This window comes from Pteronotus mesoamericanus, unplaced genomic scaffold (assembly GCF_021234165.1).
Source record: "Pteronotus mesoamericanus isolate MK-2021 breed Mesoamerican mustached bat unplaced genomic scaffold, CSHL_Meso_final scaffold_705, whole genome shotgun sequence".
In the NCBI taxonomy this organism is placed as follows: domain Eukaryota; kingdom Metazoa; phylum Chordata; class Mammalia; order Chiroptera; family Mormoopidae; genus Pteronotus; species Pteronotus mesoamericanus.
Genome location: NW_026555326.1, coordinates 3531036 through 3552945, shown reverse-complemented (window position 1 = coordinate 3552945; position 21910 = coordinate 3531036). Strand labels below are relative to the sequence as shown.

General features: G+C 36.9%; 1 protein-coding gene across 1 annotated transcript in view; it reads left to right on the top strand.

Annotated features, from left to right (window-relative positions):
• Window positions 1–584: 584 nt before the first annotated feature.
• LOC129062051 (membrane cofactor protein-like) overlaps window positions 585–21910 on the top strand; it is a 33332-nt gene continuing 12006 nt past the window's right edge. Inside the window, exons 1-5 of the mRNA XM_054562824.1 lie at window positions 585–810; window positions 1450–1552; window positions 7219–7304; window positions 8149–8346; window positions 12663–12852. Of these exons, the coding sequence (XP_054418799.1) occupies window positions 585–810; window positions 1450–1552; window positions 7219–7304; window positions 8149–8346; window positions 12663–12852 (803 nt within the window). The remainder of the gene's footprint in view (window positions 811–1449; window positions 1553–7218; window positions 7305–8148; window positions 8347–12662; window positions 12853–21910) is intronic.

Sequence of the window (21910 nt, the reverse complement as noted above, 5' to 3'; positions counted from 1 at the left end):
ATTAAATAATGTTAGAGTTATAAATGTTGACATTTAATTGTCATCTATTCTCTTATAAAGTGCTCAGTTCACTCTATGGAACATATGAGGTCTTACATTTTAAAGGAGTTGATACTTATTTTGGTCCGTGAAATCTTCAACGATATAGAAGGAAAAGAAGGCATATGGTCCCTGGCCTCTAGGAACTTGCATTCCTATAAAAGATCATGCCTCAAGTGACAAGTCATCATCATTAGTTTGCATTTCAAACTGTGGAAGAGTAACCTGATTGAAGACTATGTACTATGGAAGTCTTCTTAGGGGAGGAGTGAGTGTGAAATGAAATCAGAAAAAAATGCTGAAGGCTGTATACCTATAAATATATTTTAAATCCAAAATTGTTGTTGCTGTCTCTTCAATTTACTGTTGACTGACACCCCGAAAACCAAAAGCTGATAGAATGTTACTTAAATCAGGCGAGGCACCTCGTCCGGTAAAAGCACAGATCAGAACAATCACTTAAAATCTTTCCCAGGACCTTTCCATGTATTCTGTCCTGCCTGCCTGCTGCCAGGCCATAATCCACGGCTGGTGAAAAGGAGAAAATGCTTTACTTCCATGTTGTCCTTCTGTTATGCCCAGATGCCTGTGATGCTCCACCAAGATTTCAATCTATGATGCTCAAAGGTAATCCCAAGAACACTTACAATAATGGGGACAATGTAGAATATCAGTGTCGCCCAGGATATATGCGCAGTGTTCCTCTTCTCCCCATGTCTTCTGTTTGTCAACCTGATGGCACATGGACACCTCTCCAGGAGGCTTGCAAAAGTAAGTACACAAAACTTTTCCCTTCATTGCTCTAGAGACTTTCACATATTTTAGATGTCATGTCACTACTGAGATGATGGACTTCTTGTGTGAAGGTAGGGTTTAGGTAGCAATGTATTTTTTTCAGGCTTTGAAAATCTCCAGGAAATTTTTTCTTTGGTTCTCTATTCTCTTGGGAAATGTGATTCTTAAGTTCAGCCATCTGTGACAACATGGATGGAACTGGAGAATAATATGCTAAGCAAAATAAGTCAGCCAGGAAAAGCTGAGGATCAAATGGTTTCACTCCAGTGTGGGATATAAAACTGAAACTTCTAGACACAGACGCCATTTTGGTGGTTACCAGAGGAAAGGGGGTTGGTGTGAGTAATAAAGGGCAAAGAGGACCCAATATACGGTGATTTGAATGATTTAACTTTAATTGATGGGCACACAATGCAATATACAGATCATGTGTCATAGAAATATACACTGGAAACTTATTTAAACTTATTAACCAATGTCACCCTAATAAATTTAATAAAAATAAATAAGAAAAAAAATTTTTTCCAGGAATTTAATAGAGCAATGTAGAATTTCTATTTTGATTCACATCTGTTTTGACACTGGTATAAAACAAATTTGAAAATTTTCTTTAAGGGAAATCATGTCCACAGCTAGGAGAACCTGTAAATGGTGAAGTAAACTACATAAATGGAACTTTCCAGTTTGGTTCACAGGCTCACTATGTTTGCAATGAGGGGTAAGTTACTCCTTACAGAAATAGGAAAAATATGTATCAGTTCTAGTGTTGTTTGGTTCTCTCCTAAGAGTTCCCATAATGTTGATTTCATCTTGTTTTCTGTGTGACATCTTGCACTTAACAGCCAATGTACTCTTGGGTTTTTTATGGAGACTGATGTGTAATGAATAGAAAAAAATTTAAATGGAAGAAATGGAAAATTATATAGTACCATATGTAATAATAAGCCTATTGTAGACATTAAAAATGTAGTAATCATGGTGCAGTAATCATTAATCATGGTCCTAAATTAAATTGCAGGAGGTTGAGGGTGGGAAGGACAGACAGGAAGTTAATCAGTTAACAAAGCCAAGGGAAGACACTAGATTGTTCTCTTTCTGGAATGTATGTTGAAACTTTGAATCAACTACCAGAGCAATTTCAAGAATAGTGTTAATATAAGAGCTGCTACAGCTCTTATCTGAAAAGGAGCCCAAGCTGGTGTGGCTCAGTGGATTCAGTGCTGACCTACAAACCAAAGGGTTGCCAGTTCATCTCCCAGTCAGGGCACATGCCTGGGTAGTGGGCCACGTCACCGGTAGGGGGTGCCTGAGAGGAAACCACACATTCATGTTTATCTTTTTCTCCTTCCCTTCCCCACTTTATAAAAAAAACATAAAATCTAAAAAATAAAATGTGATTTTAAAATTTAAAAAATAAAGATGAAAATGTGTAGCTGACCACCAGATTTCACCACATCCTGCTTACACATGAACTTTTCAGATTATTGCCATCCAACAATCTAGAGGCCACAAACATCTCTTCCTATACAGGCTATGCACCTATCCCGGAACTAGCCCCACTTACTCTTCTTATGCGCGCCCCTTATGAATAGCCAATGTTAATTCCTTCAAAATAACCTACATTTTTCTCCTTAAAACTACAAAAAGAACTGGGGGAACCCAGGATGGCACAAATGTTCACCTTCTCCATCTATCCCTGCTGCTGGTGGTTTAGACCACATGCCCCAGAACGTGTTTTTTGTTTGTTTGTTTGTTTGTTTTTTGTTTTTCCCTTGACTAGCATGTGGCCAGTCAATGAACCTGTTCTTTCAGAAAAGTTTCTGTCTGTGAAGGTTGTTGTTCAACAACTTTACCCCATGGGGACAGAGAAGATACTTTGTATGATATCTATATCTTTAAAACCATTTTATTCATTAATATTAATTTGCGGCTGACCGTATGACCTCTCGTGGAAGATGTGCCACGTGAGCATGATGAGAAAGTAAGTTCTGCTCCATGGAGCTCTGTGTCTGCGAAAGGTGGTCGATTGTGTTGTTGAAGTCCGCTCCTTCCTTATTTTCAGTCTAGTTGTGTCATCCATTGTTGGGCCTGGGGTTGAGGCCTCTAACTGTTATTGGGGAAATGCCTATTATGTAGAAGTGTGTATTTCTCCCTTCAGTTGTCAGGTTTTGCTTCCTATATTTTGAAGGTTTGTCAGTAGGTACATAAATGCTTATACTTAGTATGTCTTCTTGAAGTGTATAAAACTTACTAAAATGCGATGTGCTGCTTCTCCCTTAAAGCCTTTTCTGATTCGGTCTGTTTTGTCTGAATTGGAACAGCCATCCGTGCTGTCTTCTGGTTCCAGTTTGCATGGAATGTCTTTTTCCATCCTTTCACTTTCAACCGGTTCATGCCTTGGAATCTCAGCGTAGTCCCTGCAGACAGCATAGAGTTGAGTCTTGTGCTTCTGATCCCTTCCATCCATATCTGCCTTTTGATGGTAGAGTATAATCCATTAAAATTGAAAGTAATTACTGATAAGGAGGGAGCTGTTTTCTGAAAGTTTTCCTTCCCCCTTCAATTTGTGCATTCCTGTTATTTGTTAGTTGCTTTTTGTAATGAAATGTTGGGATCCCCGTCTCATCCCCTTCTGTGTATATTCAGTTGTGATTTTGTCTGTGGTTCCCATGGGGATTACATTTACCATCCTCGAGTTATAACACCACAGTTTGAATTTATACCAACTTCACTTCGATAAATTACAACACTGGATTCTGTCAGCTCCATCTCACTCCTTTGGGTGGTTAAAATCTTACTACCCTACAATAATAATCAGAATACCAGCTTCTACATGATTTATTTTGATTGTAAGACTAGTTTCTTAAATCACACAGAAAATAAAATGCATTTACAAGGCATTGTTCCAGCAGTGCTAGCTTTCACTGTTGCTCATGTATGTGCCCTCCGTGAGATGCTGGTCTGCACAGCCAGAGATACTCTCTACTGTCCTCTAATTTCACCTTTTAGGACACGCTTGAGCAATTTTGCAGGAGAGATATAGTGATAACAGATTGTCTTAACTTTGGTTTCAGGGAAAGTCTTACCGTTTCTTTCACTTTTGAAGCACACTTTTGCTGTGTAGAAGATTTTTGGCCGACCATTTTTTTCTATCACTCTTAGCCTATTAGCGCAGTGTCTTCTGCTCCCCAGGTTTCTGATGCGAAGTCTGCCCATAATCATGTTTAGGATCCCTTGTACCTGATGATTCACTTCCCTCTTGCAGCTTTCAAAATTCTCAGTTTGTTGCTGGCTTTTGAAAGTTTGATTGTTATGGGTCTTACTATGGGTCTTTGGTTGCATTTTACTGGGAGTTGGATGAGGTTTTTGAATATGTACAGTCATGCATTTGATCAAGTTTGGGCAGCTTTCAGTCATTATTTCTCTAAAATTCTCTCAGCCCCTTTCTCTCTATCCTTTCCTTCCGGGGTTGCCACAGTGGATAAATATTGGTCTGCTTATCGGTGACCCACAGGTCCCGTCAGTCCCTTAGGCACTATTCACTTCAATGTTTTTATTTTTGATCTCAGACTAAATAGTCTTCATTGTCCAACTTCAGGTTCCCTGACTCTTCCTTCTTCCTGTTCCAAGCTGCATTTAAGTCATCTACAGAATGGTCATTTATGTTGAACTTTGGACTCCAGAATTTTAGAGGGAATGTTATTTTTAGGGTTTCTACCTCCTAATTTATATTTCCATTTGGTTTACTCATTGTTTTCTTCACTTTATGCAGTTCTTCCTTTAGGTCTTTGAACATCCGTAAGACAGTTACTAATTTTTTTCCAATTTTATTGAGGCCCCGGGACCATGGCTCTCTGGCAGGGGACCCCCCCTGCTTACATTGGAGAGGGCTGTGGAGAGCCTGCTTCTCAACTTCCTCTTGGTCACAGGCTGTTGGCATGGCCACACCTCTTGCCCTCATCCACAGCAGAAAGGCGCAGGCAAGCACGACGCCGGTAGCTCTTGTGGCTGCTGTATTCCTGGGGAGCCGGTGGAGGGAAAGCTCACTGATGCCTCCGCATCAGGTAGGCTGCCAATGCAGGGCGGGCTCTTTCTGGAATTGCAGTCTGACAGAGGGAGGTGCTCCTCCAGATGTTTGCACGCAAACAGCAGATGCTGGTGGTCAGGAGGATGCACTCCTTGTTTTAGACTTTGGCTTTGACATTCCCAGTTGTATCACTGGGCTCTCCAGCTTGGGAGGGAGGTTCTTGCCCATCACGGTGTTCACAAACACCGGCATCTCTGCATCTGCCACTCAGCTGTCTCATGGAGGAAAGGAAGGCTGTGGAACTGGAAAATGCAGGTTTGTCACCGAGACGGTCTGCAAAAGATGCACTTGCATCTCAATGACTACTTTAAAGCCTTTTGCTAGCAAGTAGCCCCTTAGATCTCTCTCGGAAATAATTTTTTGTTGATTTATTTTTTCCTTTGAATGGACTGTACTTTCCTATTTCTCTATATGCCATGTAACTTTTAGTTTTTGTGCTTGAACTGGATATTTGAGTCCAATAATGGGACTAACTCTGGGTGTAGATTCTCACCATTTAATAAGGTTTGTTGTTTCTTTATTGTTTTTGGTTTTTGATGGTTGAAAGTGTCTCTGTTCTAAGGATGAGCCTGACATGTAACTGAGGCTTTTTCTTGACATTTGCAGTTGTTTTCAAATGTCACTCTTTTTAACGTCTGCCTCCTGAAAGAGGAAAAAGAGAAAAATGAAAGAGGGACCAATGGCGCTTGCATGTTTTGGAAGGAGCTGCCTGCTTTTCTGTTTGCTTCTCTGTGATCAGAAACAGTAGCCAATGTAAGAGCACAGATCCCTAAGGACATGGTCTTTTTCTGCCCACCCTGCATCCCTCAGGCTGCTCATGAGCAGCTTCAGGAAGACACGCACAGCTGCCTGCTGTGGGAGTGGGACGGGCCCTTACCCTGTGCTAAGAACTGAAAGTGACCAATTTTAAAGCAATTTTCCTGTCCAAGTCCTTCCTGGAACTTGCAAGCTTTCAACATCAAGACTCCAGAGTCCCAAAAGAGTTACATCAGGCGGATTCTAACAGCGAAATTATTGTCTAGCCAGGAAGACTTATTTTTGGTGCTTCCTATCCTGCCATAATCCCAGAAATCTCTCCTCCCATATTATAACATAAAATCAATGAGCCTTGGGGGAAATTTCAGCTGGAAGAAGGTACAGGCAGTTTTCCTGAGTTTTCTTTTTTTTAACTTGATCAAGTGAGAGTGTCCCATCACTAGTTATATAGAGACAGCCTGCTAACCACCTTGTGAAGCAGCGAAAGGTTAACACATAGGCCAGCGGTTTTCAACCAGCCTGCCACAGGGGCGCACTCCTGTGTTGCAGGCATTTTTAAAACCTGAAATACCTGACCATTTAGTCAAAGGCACTGAACTATTTTTCCTCAGATTTTCAAGTGAAAAAATGACAACAGTCATCACAATAACCGTCCAATGCGAATGAATGGAAATTATACCCATGTTTTTGTCAGACAGATGGACACAGAATTGTAGTAATTAGTTTATGTGTCAGCCATAAGATGAAAACGTTACAAATTGCTGACTTTGAATGAATACCCTCTTAAGATTATTCTCAAAAAAGTTTTCGCTTTATTGATACACACAATATACACAGAGAGGTGTCCAAGGAAAATAGTAAATGAGAAGTACCACAAAATGATGTATTTGTGATCAGTATAAGAAGACTCCAGAAGGAAGAGAGAGTTCTGTGATTTTCAGTCATCAAACATTTCATCAAGTCGGGGTCTTTCCTGACCTATCCCTGGAAGATAGTCCGATCTGAAGAATATTCATAACACCCAGAACTTCCTAGCACTCACTGTATTCCAGACGCTAATTCACCTGCTAAATACAACCCCAGAGCATATAACCATTTCCCCAGATGAGGAACTGAAGAAAGAGAAACACTGAGGGTTTGCCTAAGCTCAAAAGACAAGTCCGTCTGGAAACTGGGACTCCCCCCCGGGCAGGGGCTCTTGGGCCCGATCTCCCTTCTCAGCCGTTCTCCTGACTGAGCGGAACGGCTCGCGCAAGGACACAGCGCGACCGTGCGATCGGTCTGCGGAGGCAGCGATCCCCGGCCTGTCAGGCAGGGCAGCTTTATGGACACATTTCGCTCCAGGCCAATATGTGTTCAAATGAAGAGTCTCTTTAGTTCATTGAATTGCAGAATTGGTTAGCACGTGCTACAAACGTCACTTAAGAACGTTCTTCCTGAAGCTACTGTAGCGCAGGAAACAAGCACATTGCTATTTCTTCATTGTTATGTATTCTTGTTAACGGATACAGAGAACAATAATCATTTCTTTTCTCATTTAGTTATTATCTACTTGGAACAAAAATTCTATATTGCGAACTTTCTGGAAATACAGTGGAATGGAGTGACAGTCCCCCACAGTGTGAGAGTAAGTGTACCCTCTCTTTCGGCTTTGGGGCAGCAGTGCTCAGACTTTGTCACCTGGGGCCCCATTTGTGCCTTAAAATGAACAAGGACCCCACAGAGCTTTTCTGCAGGTGGGTTAGCGCTACTGATAATCTTTATACTGGAATTAAAACGGAGAAGTTTTCTGAATGATTATGTAGTATTTCATTTTCAAAAGCAGTAAACTCCATACATGTTAACTTATGCAACATATTCTTTTGTGCAAAATCAAAAATGTCCAAAACAAACATTGAGAAGAATGCCACTGCTGTCCTTGGTTTCTAATCTCTCCAGTCTCCGGCTCAAAGGGAGACCTCCAGACTCAGGCCTCTGCTTTATCAAACAATGTTTGAAGCCACTGGAAAATTTCACTGTACACTTTGAAGGATGACAGTGAGAAAGGACAGTAGAATCTTGGCTTACCTAGGAACTATAGATTTAGGGACAGATGTCTCATTTCTCAGCTAGCACTGAGTTTTCCTTAATCAGAAGTATATTTCATCAATAAATTGTCAGCATCTATTACGCTTAGAAAAAAAGCTTAGCATGGCGTTACAGATAAATACACATATTTTATTTAGGTATCTTACATGGGTATCGAAGGAAACAGGTTTTATTCTCACATGTTATTTCTCTATTAATGATTTAAGTTGGGACAATATAATTTCTCAAAGAAACCTTCTTTTAGCTGGGTATTGGATTCACAACTAGATTGTAGAAATCATATGTTAATAAATTTATTGAATGTAGTTCACAGGACATTACTAACACAGTCTTAGTCTTTCAGCTTTTCTTCTGCCTTTTTGTGTCCTTTTTTTATTTTTAAGAAATCTTGTGTCAACCACCTAGACAAATATCAAATGGAAGATACACCAATAGCCACAAGGATACATTTGAATATAATGAAGTAGTAATTTATAGATGTAATCCTTCAGCTGGACCAGATGAATATTCACTTGTTGGAGAAAGCAGGCTTGTCTGTTCTGGGCCTAACCAATGGAGTAGTGAGCCTCCTGAGTGTAAAGGTAATAATATTTCCATTTATCTCCCTCCCATTTGTCAATAGTGTGGAAAGTTTTACCAGCTGTTAAGTACTTATAGCAACAGGTTTTGAAAAAAAAGCCATTTGTGTTTCTTTCTTTGTTAAATTTGTTTCTAATCTAATTTATTATTTTAAATAGAATCAAAAATAATTCAGGACCCAGAATTTTTCACTCTTTACCCCACATGTTCATGGCATTCTTGTTGAGACATTGTTAATTACTATGTATATGCATGAATTAAATTTTTTTGTTTTGAAACCATCAAAAGGCATACACTGACTTTAAGAAAGCTTTGTCTTATAATATGAGAAGTATGGCAATCCTGAACAAAGGAAATAGTAGAATAAATTGTAAAAGACAAACCCTCTCACCAATTAGATTGATAAACTCTGGACAAAACGTACAAGCATATCTTGTTTAATTGTGCTTTGCTTTATTGTGTTTCACACATATCTCATTTTCTGCAACATGAAGGCAATGTCATATCCAGCAAAACAATTGTGACTTGTTTTCCTTAGATTCTCTTATTGCTATAGTCTGAAACAATCCTGCAATATCTCAGAGGTTTGCCTATGCTTAAAACACAATGTTTAAGATATTCAGGCACGACCAACAGCAGGGAGACACGGAGGGTATTTGTCTCTTGAACAAAGGAAGCAGTGAAGAACAGAAGAAAAACATAGCCTCTTTTCAAGTGCATGTGGAACAGTCTTTAGTACCATATTCTAGGCAATATGTTTTGAAAATTATTATTTCAATAATTGAAATTATTTACAGTGCTATGTCTTTACAGTGAATGTGGAAATCAAAACAGATATCTATAAAACCCCCAAATATTTACAAATTATGCAAGACACTTCTAATGGAACCACAATAAAAGGAGGAGACACCAGGGAAATTAGAAAGTGCTTTGAATTGAATAGAAGTGAAAACAAAATATATCAACATATCATAATTTTCAGATTGCAGCAAAAGCATTGCTTGGAGGGATATTCATAGCATGAAACACTTATGTTAGAACAAGAGAAAAGTTTCAGGTTAACATTCTAAGCTTTCACTTTAGGAAACTAAAAAAGAAGAGCAAATTGAACTCAGAATTAGGAAACAGAAGAAAATGATAAAATTAGAAAGCAATAAAATTGAAAAAAGGGAAATGTAGAGAGAATCATTGAAACCCACACTTGTTCCTTGGAGAAGATCTGTAAAATGATAACCCATAGCCAGTCTGAGAGAGAAGAGGAAACTACAAATTACCAAATCAACAATGAAAAAGAAAACATCACTAAATATTCTGCAGACATTGAAAGGACAATAAAGGAATAATGTACAACTTTCTGCCAACAAATTTTTCACTTAAGCCTTTTCACAAAGAGAACTGCAGGCCCCATGGCATCTCCAGGAGTCGCACTAAACACTTCCAGAGTAAACAATCACAGCTCTGTACAAACTCTTCAAGAAAACACTGAAGTGAGGGGACACCTCTCACCTTGTCTCATAAGGACAGCACTACCTGATAGGAAAGGCAGACAAAACACGGCAGGAAAATTAGGAACAATATCCACTGTGAACATAGAACCAAAACTATTAAACAAAATATTAACAGATAAAATCCTGTCAAATATAATAACAATAAGAATATATTGTAAACAAGTAAGATTTTTTCCATGAATGCAAATTCAAAAATTAATCAGGATAATTTACCATATACAGAGACTCTAAAGGAGAAAAAACTTATAATCATAATAGAATTTGACAGAATTCATCATCTTTCATGGTAAACCTTCTTAGCAAACTAGGAATAGAGGGAACCTAACTATCTCAACCTAATAGAAGGCACCTACAAGAATCACACAGACATTACACTTGATAACATATTTCCCACTGAGGTAGGAATGGGACAAGGATGTCTACTCCTACCAGTCCATTCATCATTATATACTGGAGGTTCTCTTCAGCACAGTGAGGCAAGATAGAGAAATGAACATCACAAGGGAAAGGCAGAGATAAAATAGACTTACTCAATTATGGCATGATTGTCTGTGTGGAAAACATGAGTGAATGAAGTCTTGCCAAGATTGCAAGACACAAGCTCAGCATCCAGAAATCAATGGTGAGCCTATGCACTAGCAATAATCAATGAGAAATTTAAAAAGCATTATTTACAACTCTGCACTACATGAAATACTTGCAAATGAATCTAACAACGCTTGTACAGTATTCGAATGGTTAAAACAACTAAACACTTGAAGAAGACATTAACAGTGAGAGATTCATTGTTCATGTGTTGCAAGACTCAGTACAACAAAGATGTTAATACTCTGTAACTGACCTATAAATTATCGTCTCACTAAAAATTCCAGCAGAAGTTTTATAGAAATTGACAAACTGATTCTAACATTTATATGGAAACATAAAAGAACTAAAATATTCAAAATAATTTTGAAAAAGAATAAAAGGCTCATTCGATCTGGTGTCAAGACTTATTATACAGTATACCAAAAAGCATATAATAGAAACAATAGAACAGAATAGAGAACCTAGAACAGACCCTTTCATATGGGTCCAATTGATTTTATTACACATACGTACAAGCAATTCAGTGGAAAAAATGGCAGAAGTTCAGGCACAATTGAACACCAATATGCCATAAAAGAAAACCACAACCCATGTGTGCGCCATTTTCACTCATGCACTAAAAACAGAGTTCAGACTTAACTTAAACTAGCAATGATAACACTTTTACTTAAAAAGAGGGAACATAGTCAGGGCTTGGCCAAAGATTTCTTAAGTACAAGAGTGTGATCCTTTAACAACTCAAAGCTTCTGCTCTCAAAAGACATTGTTATCAGAGTTTATAAAAATGAGCCAAAGCCTGGGAGAAAATACTTCCAAAGCACATATCTGACGATGAACTTGTGTCAAAGATACATAAAGAACTCTCAAAACACAATTAGAAAACAACCCAATATTTTACAAAATGGGAAAAAATATGTGTGAATAGCCCTACTTCATCAACATAAATATATGGATAGCAGAAACTATATGCAAAGTTGCTCACTATAATTAATAAATACAGAAATATAATTGGAGACCACAATGAGATACCACAAAACACCCACTGGAATGGCTGGAAATAGAAACAAGAAAGAATCTAAAAATACCATGCTCTGGCAAGGATATGGAACAATTGGAACTCTCATGCATAGCTGCTAAGAATGCACTTAAAGTGTATGTCCACTTTAGAGCACTGTTTGGCAATTTCTTACGAAGTTAGAGATACACTTTCCTTCCATACAGTGCAGCAACCCAGGTAAATTAAAACATGTTCACGTATAAACCTACGTAAGAATACTCATAGCAGCATTAGTCATACTCACGCCACATTGGAAACAGCCACTTGCTTTTCAGCTGGTGAATGAATGAACAACAATGGCACATCCACATACTGGAATAACACTCCTCAATAAAAAGCAATAAGCTTCTAATCGACACCAGGACAGAAAGCAATATCAAATGCGTTGTGCTAAGTGAAGTAAGCCACACTCACAGGCTGTGAGCCCATTATGACACTCTGCCAAAGAAACGCTAGAGTAATACAAAACAGATCAATGGTTGTCTGGTTGGGGAAAGTGGCTGGAGGTGCTTGTGGGGAGGGTTGATTACAAATGGCATGAGGAAATGGTAGAGAATAATGCAACTCTTCTATGTCTTTCGTGTTGGAAATCACATGATTAGTGTTTGCATTTATTGAACCTCATACAGGCTGTGCACTGAAAATGGTTTTACTGTGTGAGATTTCTATCCAGTAAACCTAACTTAGAGTCATTACTGTGACTAATAGCAGTTGAGCACAATATAGAAAAGATCGGTACACCTGAAGTGAGAACAATAGAAATAGAGCTCAAGTATTACCTTTATACAAGGGTCTTTCCTTCCTGCCTTTCTGAAAGATCAGGCTACTAAATCGGTGTCAGCATAGAATTTATTTTTAAAAATTCCTAGAGCCACAGAGCATCCCAAGCTGTTTTTGAATTCACCCGAAAGTTGTATGTGGTAATCAGCCCTCTCTCAAAACCTGTCAGTAATAGGAAAACATACAGGAAACCAATAACCTGTCACGACAGTCTGTTCTAGGTGGGAAAGGTTATAAAATGCACATATAACGTCTTTTGAAAAAATAACATCCTGCCTTCCATTTCCTGTCTCTTTGTTCCCGGGTACATTCCTATTTTGCACTAGTTTTTTGATTCTACATTAAAACACCGTTCCATTAATTCTGGAATTTCTTGTCTTTTCAGTGGTCAAATGTCAATATCCAGTACTTAAAAATGGAAGACTGGTGTCAGGACTTGGGAAAAGGTTTTACTACAAAGCGACGGTTGTATTGGAATGCCTGGAGGGCTTTTACCTTGAAGGCAGTGCCACTATTGTGTGTGAAGCAAACAGTATTTGGGAGCCTGAGATTCCAAAATGTATCAAAGGTACAAAGTGTGTCTTTTTTTCTAGATTTTATTTCTCAGACATTAAATATCCATCATACTGAATAATTGAAAAGAATCAGTTTTTTAATTAACTCCCTCTCATATCCATTTCCGTGACAGATGTATGACAAAAAATTTGTGTTTTCGTGGGTTCTTAGCACATTATATACATCACAGAGGTGTCTGAATTTCTGCTGTTGGGCCTTTCTTATGTGTGAAATGTATAGCAGTCCTTTTCCATAGTGAATTGAAGCATGAGAGTTTTTACCGCATGGTTGACCCCGTCTCTGTATTTTTTTTTTCCAGCATCGACACCTCTCACTGCACAGCCTACAGTTTCCAGTGTCTCAGGTTTAGTCCTTTCTGCCTGTATTTTTGAAAATTCTTTCAATCCTGGTGATTTTTTAAAAAATCCTTTCAATAGCTGGTGATTTACACTCATTCATCATTTTTAGTAACAAAAGGAAGAAGAACATATTTACAGCTCTTCTAGTTGTTAAACTTTGTGATTCTAAATCTCTTTGCCACAGTTTTCAGACATTGAAACGAACTCGGGCAAGTTTCATAAACCTTAAATTTGTTTATTTGTATGTAAAATAACTTAATGGCTTTCTCACTGGGTGATAGTAGAGTAAAATGTGATGTCCTTAGAGCACTTACAGAGTGCTTGCCATATATAAAGCCTTCAAGGATGCTCATTTATGACCTACAGCATCATTCCAGTTCGTATTAGAGATGAGGAAGGTTCATGGCTTCCTTTTTAATACATATGTTTTTTGTGTCATCAACTTCGTTATTTTAAAAACTATCTGTTGACAACTTTACAGGGTATCTTCATGATCCAGGATGATGTTTTATTTCCTGGACTGCAACCAGTTTTATTCTTTTACAATATGTAGTAACATTTAAACTGGGAAATTTTTGCATCTCTAGAACAAGACCCCTGTCTTTCCCTTCCTCATATCATTATTCTTTTTCTCTTTACTGGGCTTTTTTATTGTAAATAGAAAGTAAATTTCCAGCACACACCAAGGTACATCATAATTACATTACCCAAGACTAAAGTTAAGGAGAGAATCTTAAAAGCAGCAAGAGAAAAGGAGACAGTTACCTACAAAAGAGTTCCCATAAGACTATCAGCTGATTTCTCAAAAGAAACTTTACAGGCAAGAAGGGGCTGGAAAGAAGGATTCAAAGTCATGGAAGCCAAGGACCCACATCCAAGATTACTCTATCCAGCAAAGCTTTCATTTAGACTGGAAGGGCAGATAAAGCACTTTCCAGATAAGGTAAAGTTAAATGAGTTCACCATCACCAAGGCCTTATTATATGAAATGTTAAAGGGACTTACTAAGAAAAAGAAGAAGATAAAAAACTATGAACAGTAAAATGACAATGAACTTACAACCATCAACAACTGAACCTAAAAAAAAAGACTAAGCAAACAACTGGAGCAAGAACAAAATCACAGAAATGGAGATCACATCAAGGGTTTTCAGTTGGAAGGGGAAGAGGTGAGGACAGGGAAAAAGGCACAGGGAATAAGAAGCATAAAGAATAGGTACAAAATATACATGGGGAGGTTAAGAATAATATAGAAAATAGAGATGCCAAAGAATTTATATGAACAATCCATGGATATGAACTAAGGGGCGGTGAATGCTGGTGGGAGGGGAGCTGCAGGGTGGAGGGTAATAAAGGAAGAAAAAATGGGACAACTATAATAGCATAATCAACAAAATTTTTTTTTAAAAAGGAAGAAAGTAAATTTCATAGCAACTGAAAGGCATAAAAAGTCTCTATATTTACATGAAATGGGAATCGATATGGCAGAGGAGTTCATGGAAATCACACTGACCTCCTCCCAGGACCAACCTGGAATTCCAACTAAATTGTGGAGAAATCACCTGGAACAAACAACTGAACAATAGCGAGAGAGGAGCCTTATAACCTCGGACAGACAGAAGAATCAGCTTTAACACAACCTAACTGGTAAGGAGTGTGATAGAGACTTGAGAAAGTGGGAGGTGTGCCCACAGGTAGCAGTACCAGAGGGATATTGAAATGGCCAGTTGGATCCCCCTGAGAAGAGTGGGGTCTAAACCATAAGTGGGAATCTCCAGCCTACAGCACCAGAGCACAAAAAGTACACAGAAAACAGCCAGCTGTGAAAAGTGGCAGGGTTGCTCTCTGCCAGAGACGGGCAGCTGGAGATGCAAAGAGCCGTTAAAGGGCCAATGCATACATTTCGTTTGCAGCCACTTACCCTGGGATCCAGAGTGGGCTGGAGACGCCTGAAGCGAGAATGGGGAAGGAGGCTTTGGGGAAAGATCTGATAGAGTAGCCGGCAGGATCTGGATGCTGACTCCTCTCCCATACAGCAGCAGCTTTTTGACTCAGGCAGACCATTCCCCCAAGTAGCAGCAGTGTGAGAGGACCCAATATATATGGGTCCTTTATATGAGAGGACCCACAGAAGGGACTCTGCCCCACCCTGTGGTGTCTCTAAGTCTGACTGCTGAGTGCAGAGTGACTAGATTAACAGCTGAAAGAGACAGCCACAGACAGTAGATTCCTGGAAATCTTGAACAGACTGCCTAAGGTCAGACAGAGCCAACATCTGACATCATCAGAGGCAGATCCAGACAGGAAAAAAATCCAAACAAAAAAACAGTGGTCAACTACCATAGGAGTTCACATCACAAAGTCAGAAAATCAAGACAGATCAATTTAAGAAGCAGAAGCAAAAACAAGAGTCTCACAAATAATGGAAAGACAAAGAAACACCTCCCAGTTGAAGGGAAAGGAGGAATCCCCACAAAAAGAATTAAATAAAACAGAGGCAAGTAAACTATCAGATATTGAGTTCGAAACAACGGTTCTAAGGAAGCTCAATGAGTTCAGTGAGCTCAGAGAGAATTAAAAAAAACTACAGGGAAAGTATGAGGAACTTACTGCAAACTATATCAGCATGAAAAAGGACATAGAAACTATCAATAAGAGAAATGAAGAATACCATTTCTGAATTGAAGAACACAGTAGAAGGAATCAAAAGCAGGCTAGATGAAGCTGAGGACCGAATCAGCAAGCTAGAGGACAAGGTAGAAAAAAGCTCCCAGAAAGAGCTGGAAAATGAAAAAAGACTCAAAAAGAATGAAGAGGCATTTAGGGAAATGCAGGACAACCTGAAACGTAATAATATCCATATAATAGGGATACCAGAAGAAGAAGAGGAGGAGGAGGAAGGGGTAGAGAACCTGTTTGAAAATGTCATGATGGAAAACTTTCCTAATTTGAGAAGACAAAAAGTCACACAAGTCCAGGAAGCACAGAGGGTCCCATTCAATAGTAACTCAATGAGGCCCACTCCAAGGCACATCATCATTAAAATGGCAAATATTGAAGACAAGCAGAGAATTCTAAAGGCCGCAAGGGAGAAAGAGGTAGTAACATATAAGGGAGCCCCAGTACAGCTAGCAGCTGTGTCTCAACAGAAACACTGCAAGCCAGAAGGGAATGGCAAGAAATATTCCAAGTCATTGAAAGCAAAGGCCTGCAACCAAGGCTGCTGTACATGGAAAGGCTCTCAATTAAAATGGAAAGCGAAATAAGGATCTTCTCAGATAAAAGAAGGCTAAAAGAATACACCTCCACCAAACCAGCATTGCAAAATATGCTAAAGGGACTGCTTTAAGAAGATGAAGAAAAAGAGTCTATGAATACTCAGTTCCTTTCAGAATTGCCAATACTTGATATTACCTATATATTTAATACTTATTAATCTGATTGTGACAATGATGTTATTTTAATTGTTATTTTATTATTTGCTGAAACTAAACCTGTTTTTGTATATTTCTTGCCTCTTTCTATTATTTTTAAAAAGCTTTAAATGACTTTATGGTATTCTTTATCCATTTTTTGATTAAATGTTTGTAAAATTTTTTCCTAAAAAAAGAAAACAATAACAACAAAAACCAAAACAACTATTAACTCTTTTATAGATGTGTTGCAAATACTTTCCTATTCTATTACTTGTCCTTTAACTTTTTTTACATGAATATTACTGTATAGTCTTAAATGTTTAATACAATCATATTGTCAATATTTTACTTTATAGCTTCTGAGTTGGACTATGTTACTTCAGGGAAAGAAAAATATTATTTTGTATTTTCTCCTAAAACTCCTTAGATTTTACATATTGATTTTTAACTCACCTGAATATTTGTTATATAATGTGTGAAATAGGGCTCTATTCTTGTTTTATTTCAAGAAATAGTGATCCATGAGCCTTATATGTTGAATAAGCCTTATTTTTCCCATTGATTTGAAATATCAATTTAATCATATATTACAGTTAGAAAGACATATACATTTGTTTCTAGAATGCTCATTTTATTTCATTGATCTACTTGATTATTTCTATGTAGCTGTCATGATTGCTGAGACTATAATGGATTTAAATTTTTTAATATTTTATAATGGATCTTGACATTAATAAAATAAATAAATAAAATCAATCTGCATTTAGAAAGAAAGAAGAAAGAGAAAGAAAGAAAGATTCCTACCTTTTGTGACAACATGGATGGAACTGGAAAATATCATGCTAATTGAATAAGCCAGTTGGTGAAAACCATATGATTTCACCTATAAGTGAAATCTATTCAACAAAATAAACTAATGAACAAAATAAACCACAGGCATGGAAACATAGAGCAGCTTGAAAGTGACCAGACGGGACGGGGAAGGGGAACAATGGTGGAAAGAAGGAGAAGGAACTAAACAATGAACATATATGAATCACTCATGGACATGGACAACAGAGTGGGAATTGACTGTGGGAGAGGGGGCAGGGTCGGATGTGGAGGAGGGCAAAGGGGGAAAAATTGAGACAACTGTAATAGAACAAACATGATTTAGAAAAAAACGTTTGATTTTTTAAAGAAAAATAAGTTAATATAACTGTGTAATTAAAATTTTATTTTGAAAGTATAAAAAAGAAAGAAAAAAATAAATGAAATGGGGGACTTCCTGCATGGACTGCTGATCATCTGCTCTGCTTATGTGTTGGGAGGTTATTTTGGCATGATGGACGGAACTGTCTTTCCCATTTCAGTGCTGCTATCTCCCACTTCTCTTTGGTTTCAGCAGAAACAAGAGACAAGAGCAATGCCATAGTTACCACTTAAGAGCATTTTCACTTCCTGTGGTTTCAGTTACCAGCAACCGTGTTCCGAAAATATTAAAAGCGAATTCCAGGAATAAGTAATTCATAAATTTTAAGTTATTTTCCATTCTGAGCAGCATGGTGAGATCTCACACTGTCCCACTCTTTCTTGCCCAGGACGCTAATCATCCCTTGGTGCAGCGTATTCACCTCACTTCTCGTCATATAGGCATTGTGTCATCTCACATCATCACTAGAAGAAGGGAGAGTGCAGCACAATAAGATATTTTGAGAGGGAGAGACCACATTCACATTATTTTTATTACAGGATATTATTATAATTGATCCATTTTATTAGTAGTTGTTAACCGCTAACCTTGCCTAATTTATAAATTAAACTTTATTATAGTTATGTATGTACAATAAAAATATAATATATATAGGGTTCAGTACTACCAGGTTTCCAGGCATCGATGGGGGTTTCAGAATGTATCCCATCTAGACAAGGGGTGCTAGTGTACTGGGAAGAGCTTTAGCCTGGGCAGACCTCACACAAGGTCCTAATTTGGCTTTGCTTATTCCAATACCGTCTTTTCTGTGGGCTCAGTTTCCTGTTAAACATGAGGGTGTTGAACTCAAACAAATTTCTATTACTGGCTTCTAATATATTTGTATATTTCCTGTTCCCCTAATATTTTAAGGGATTGAGGGGAATTATGCATGTAAACACAGTAATTAGAACACCTTTTTATAATTCTTCTATACCTGGATCCTGGTAGCATCCTTGAGGACCTTAGTTGAGTGCTGTTGGCTTTTGGAAAGGGGAAAGATGGTTTTTTGGTAGACCGATCGATACATTAAGATTGCATGTGAAGTTTATACTCATTAGCCGTTCTATGTTTGCTCACATGGTCCTAGTGGGTATATTCACTGTGGGATACTAAGTTTGTCGATATGTTCTTTTAAAAGAGTTGACCATAAGTATTGCATAAAGGATTTATATAACACTGATACTCTTCAGTGTTTAAAAGAAGAGAGGATTGTCAGGAAATGTTTACAAAGAAGATAAAACTACAGGGATTTTTTTCTTAAATATCAAAAATCAAAATTCCTCATAGGAATTTCAATCATTTTTTATCATCAGTTAGAGGAAATTATACTAAAAAATCAGTAACAACATATAAAATATGATAAGGTAGATGTAATTGTTCTAACATGAAAAAAATGTAAAATACTAAGTGAAAAACAGAGAAGAATTATCTAGTATGATAGTGATTGGTTGGTAATATTTTGAAGATACATATGTTACTTTAAATCCATTATTTTTATGATTTTGCTATTAGTCAATTTCTAGGATTTCCATTCAAAAATACAAAGCAATTGTGAACATTCTTATGCAAAATCCATATGTACTTGTATAGATATATATTTAGGTAACTTCCCAGAAGTAGAATTACAAAGATAGGAAAGTATTTGTATTTTTCATTTAGAGAAATAATTGATCCTTTTTTAAAAATAAAAAATCAAATTAAATCCATAATTTTGTATAGATAAAGCTGATGAATGTAATCAAATTTATTTTTTGAGGTGTCAAGCCTAATGTTCCAAGTACACCTGCTGTTCCAAGTACACCTTCTGTTCCAAGTACATCTCCTATTTCAAGTCAACCAGGTTCAATAACTCTTTATCCTACTTATATTGTTAAGAATTTGAAATTACTGACTTTTAGGAGTTCATTATATATTTTGGATATTTGTCCCTTATCAGATGTATTATTTGCAGATGTTTCCTTCCATTCTATTTGTTAAGGTGATAAGTAAAAAATAATGTTATGTGTTAATTTATGTTTCTTTAATTGTAAACAAAGCTGAAACTTTTTTGGCCCCCATTTATTAATTCATGTTCTTTGCTCATTTTTCTGTTATGTTTTCAAAATATTTTTTGTTGATTTGTCAACTCATTATAAATTAAATCCCCCTTAACATGAAGTGAATTTTTTTAGGTTTTCTTTCTTTGCTTTATTTTTACTAATCAGCTTTCTTTTAAGATTTTATATGGTTGGATATAGGATGCTTTTCATAATGTAATTATATAAATAATAGAATACAAATATAAATTTGTAAAATTTCAAATATTACAAAATATACAGAGAAAAAGACTAGTCTCCTTCTGTTTCTCTAGTTCATTACCTGAGTTAAACACTTAATAGTTTAGGTGTCCTTTTATCTGTTTCTATACATTAATATCCTTAATTGGGGGGGGGTGTGTATAAAAAGAAAAGAATAGATAGAAAGATAGGTAGGTAGATAGGTAGGTAGATAGATAGATAGATAGATAGATAGATAGATAGATAGATAAAGAATATATTTCTTTATGTTAACCAGAAATGGAATCATGCTGTTCATATTTTTCTATAGCTGTAACATTTCACATTTACTATCTTAGATTGGGATTGTATTTAGATTTACTCCCATCCTTTTAATGATGACTTTAATATATACCACATTTTTTAACTGTTTTGACATCAGAGGTCATTTATATGTGCATATGTCCTATATTAATAGGTAGTGGGATGTTTCAGTTTTTTCTCTAATGATTACATGAGTTGTGTCTTTATTATAAAAGCTGTAGGTCTTCGCTATGCTGAAATTATATAAAATTTTCAACCATATGTTCTGATTGCAGTCTTTGCATTTAAAATTTGTTACATCTGAAATTGGTATATATATTTATTATCTTCTCTCCAACTGTTTGAAGTGCCAGTTTTTACCATACATTAAATTCCTAGGGGTTCTAGTTGTTTCTCTCTTCCCTTGAACTCTGTCCATGCCTGTGCCAACACCAGATGTTTTATTTTTCACTGTAGTACTATGATATGTTTTAATATCTGGCAGAACACTTTCTTTTCAGAAATGTTCAAGCCATTCTCTATGCTAATTTTCTATGCAGATCAACTTCTATTTTATTTTATTTTTAACATTTTAACCATTTTAGGTTTACATTTCAGGGGCATTAACTACATTCACATTGTTGTGCAACTATCATTTTCTATATCTCCAAAACTTTTTCATCTCAAATTAAAATATTATACCCATTAAACAATAAATCTCCATTTTCCCCTCTCCCCAGCCCCAACAATTGCTATTCAATTATCTATGAATTTGACTATCTTGGCTATTTCGCTTAGCATAACGTCTTCAAGGTTCATCTACCTTGTATCAGACCTTCATTCCTTTTTTGTGGTTTAATAATATTCCACTATTAGTATATACCACATTTTTTTATCCATTCAACTGATTATAGGCTCTTGGGTTGTTCCCAACTTTTAGCTATTTTGAATATGCTTCTCTGAATATTGGCATGTGAGTAATTATTTGAGACCTCTTTTCAATTTTGGAAGGTATACACCCAGGAATAGAAATGTTGGGTTATGTGATGATTCTGTGTTTACTTTTTGAGGAATAGCCACACTGTCTTCCACAGCAGCTGCGCCATTTTACATTCCCGCTCAGTGAGGCATGAAGGTTCCAATTTCTCCACCTCTTTTCCAATGCTTGTTACTTTCTGTTTTTTGATACTAACCATCCTAATGTATAGGAAGTAGTATCTCATTGTGGTTTTTACTTGCATTTTCTAATGATTAGCGATCATATTTTCATGCGCTTGTTGGTGTTTTATGTATCTTTTTTTGGAAAAATGGCTATTCTGGTCCTTTGCACATTTTTTATTTGGGTTTTATTTTTCTCTTACTGACTTTTAGGAGTTCATTATATATTTTGGATATTTGTCCCTTATCAGATGTATTATTTGCAGATGTTTCCTTCCATTCTATACATTGCCTTTTCACTCTAGTGATGACCATTGATAAACATTTTCAGTTTTGATGAAGTCCAGTTTACCT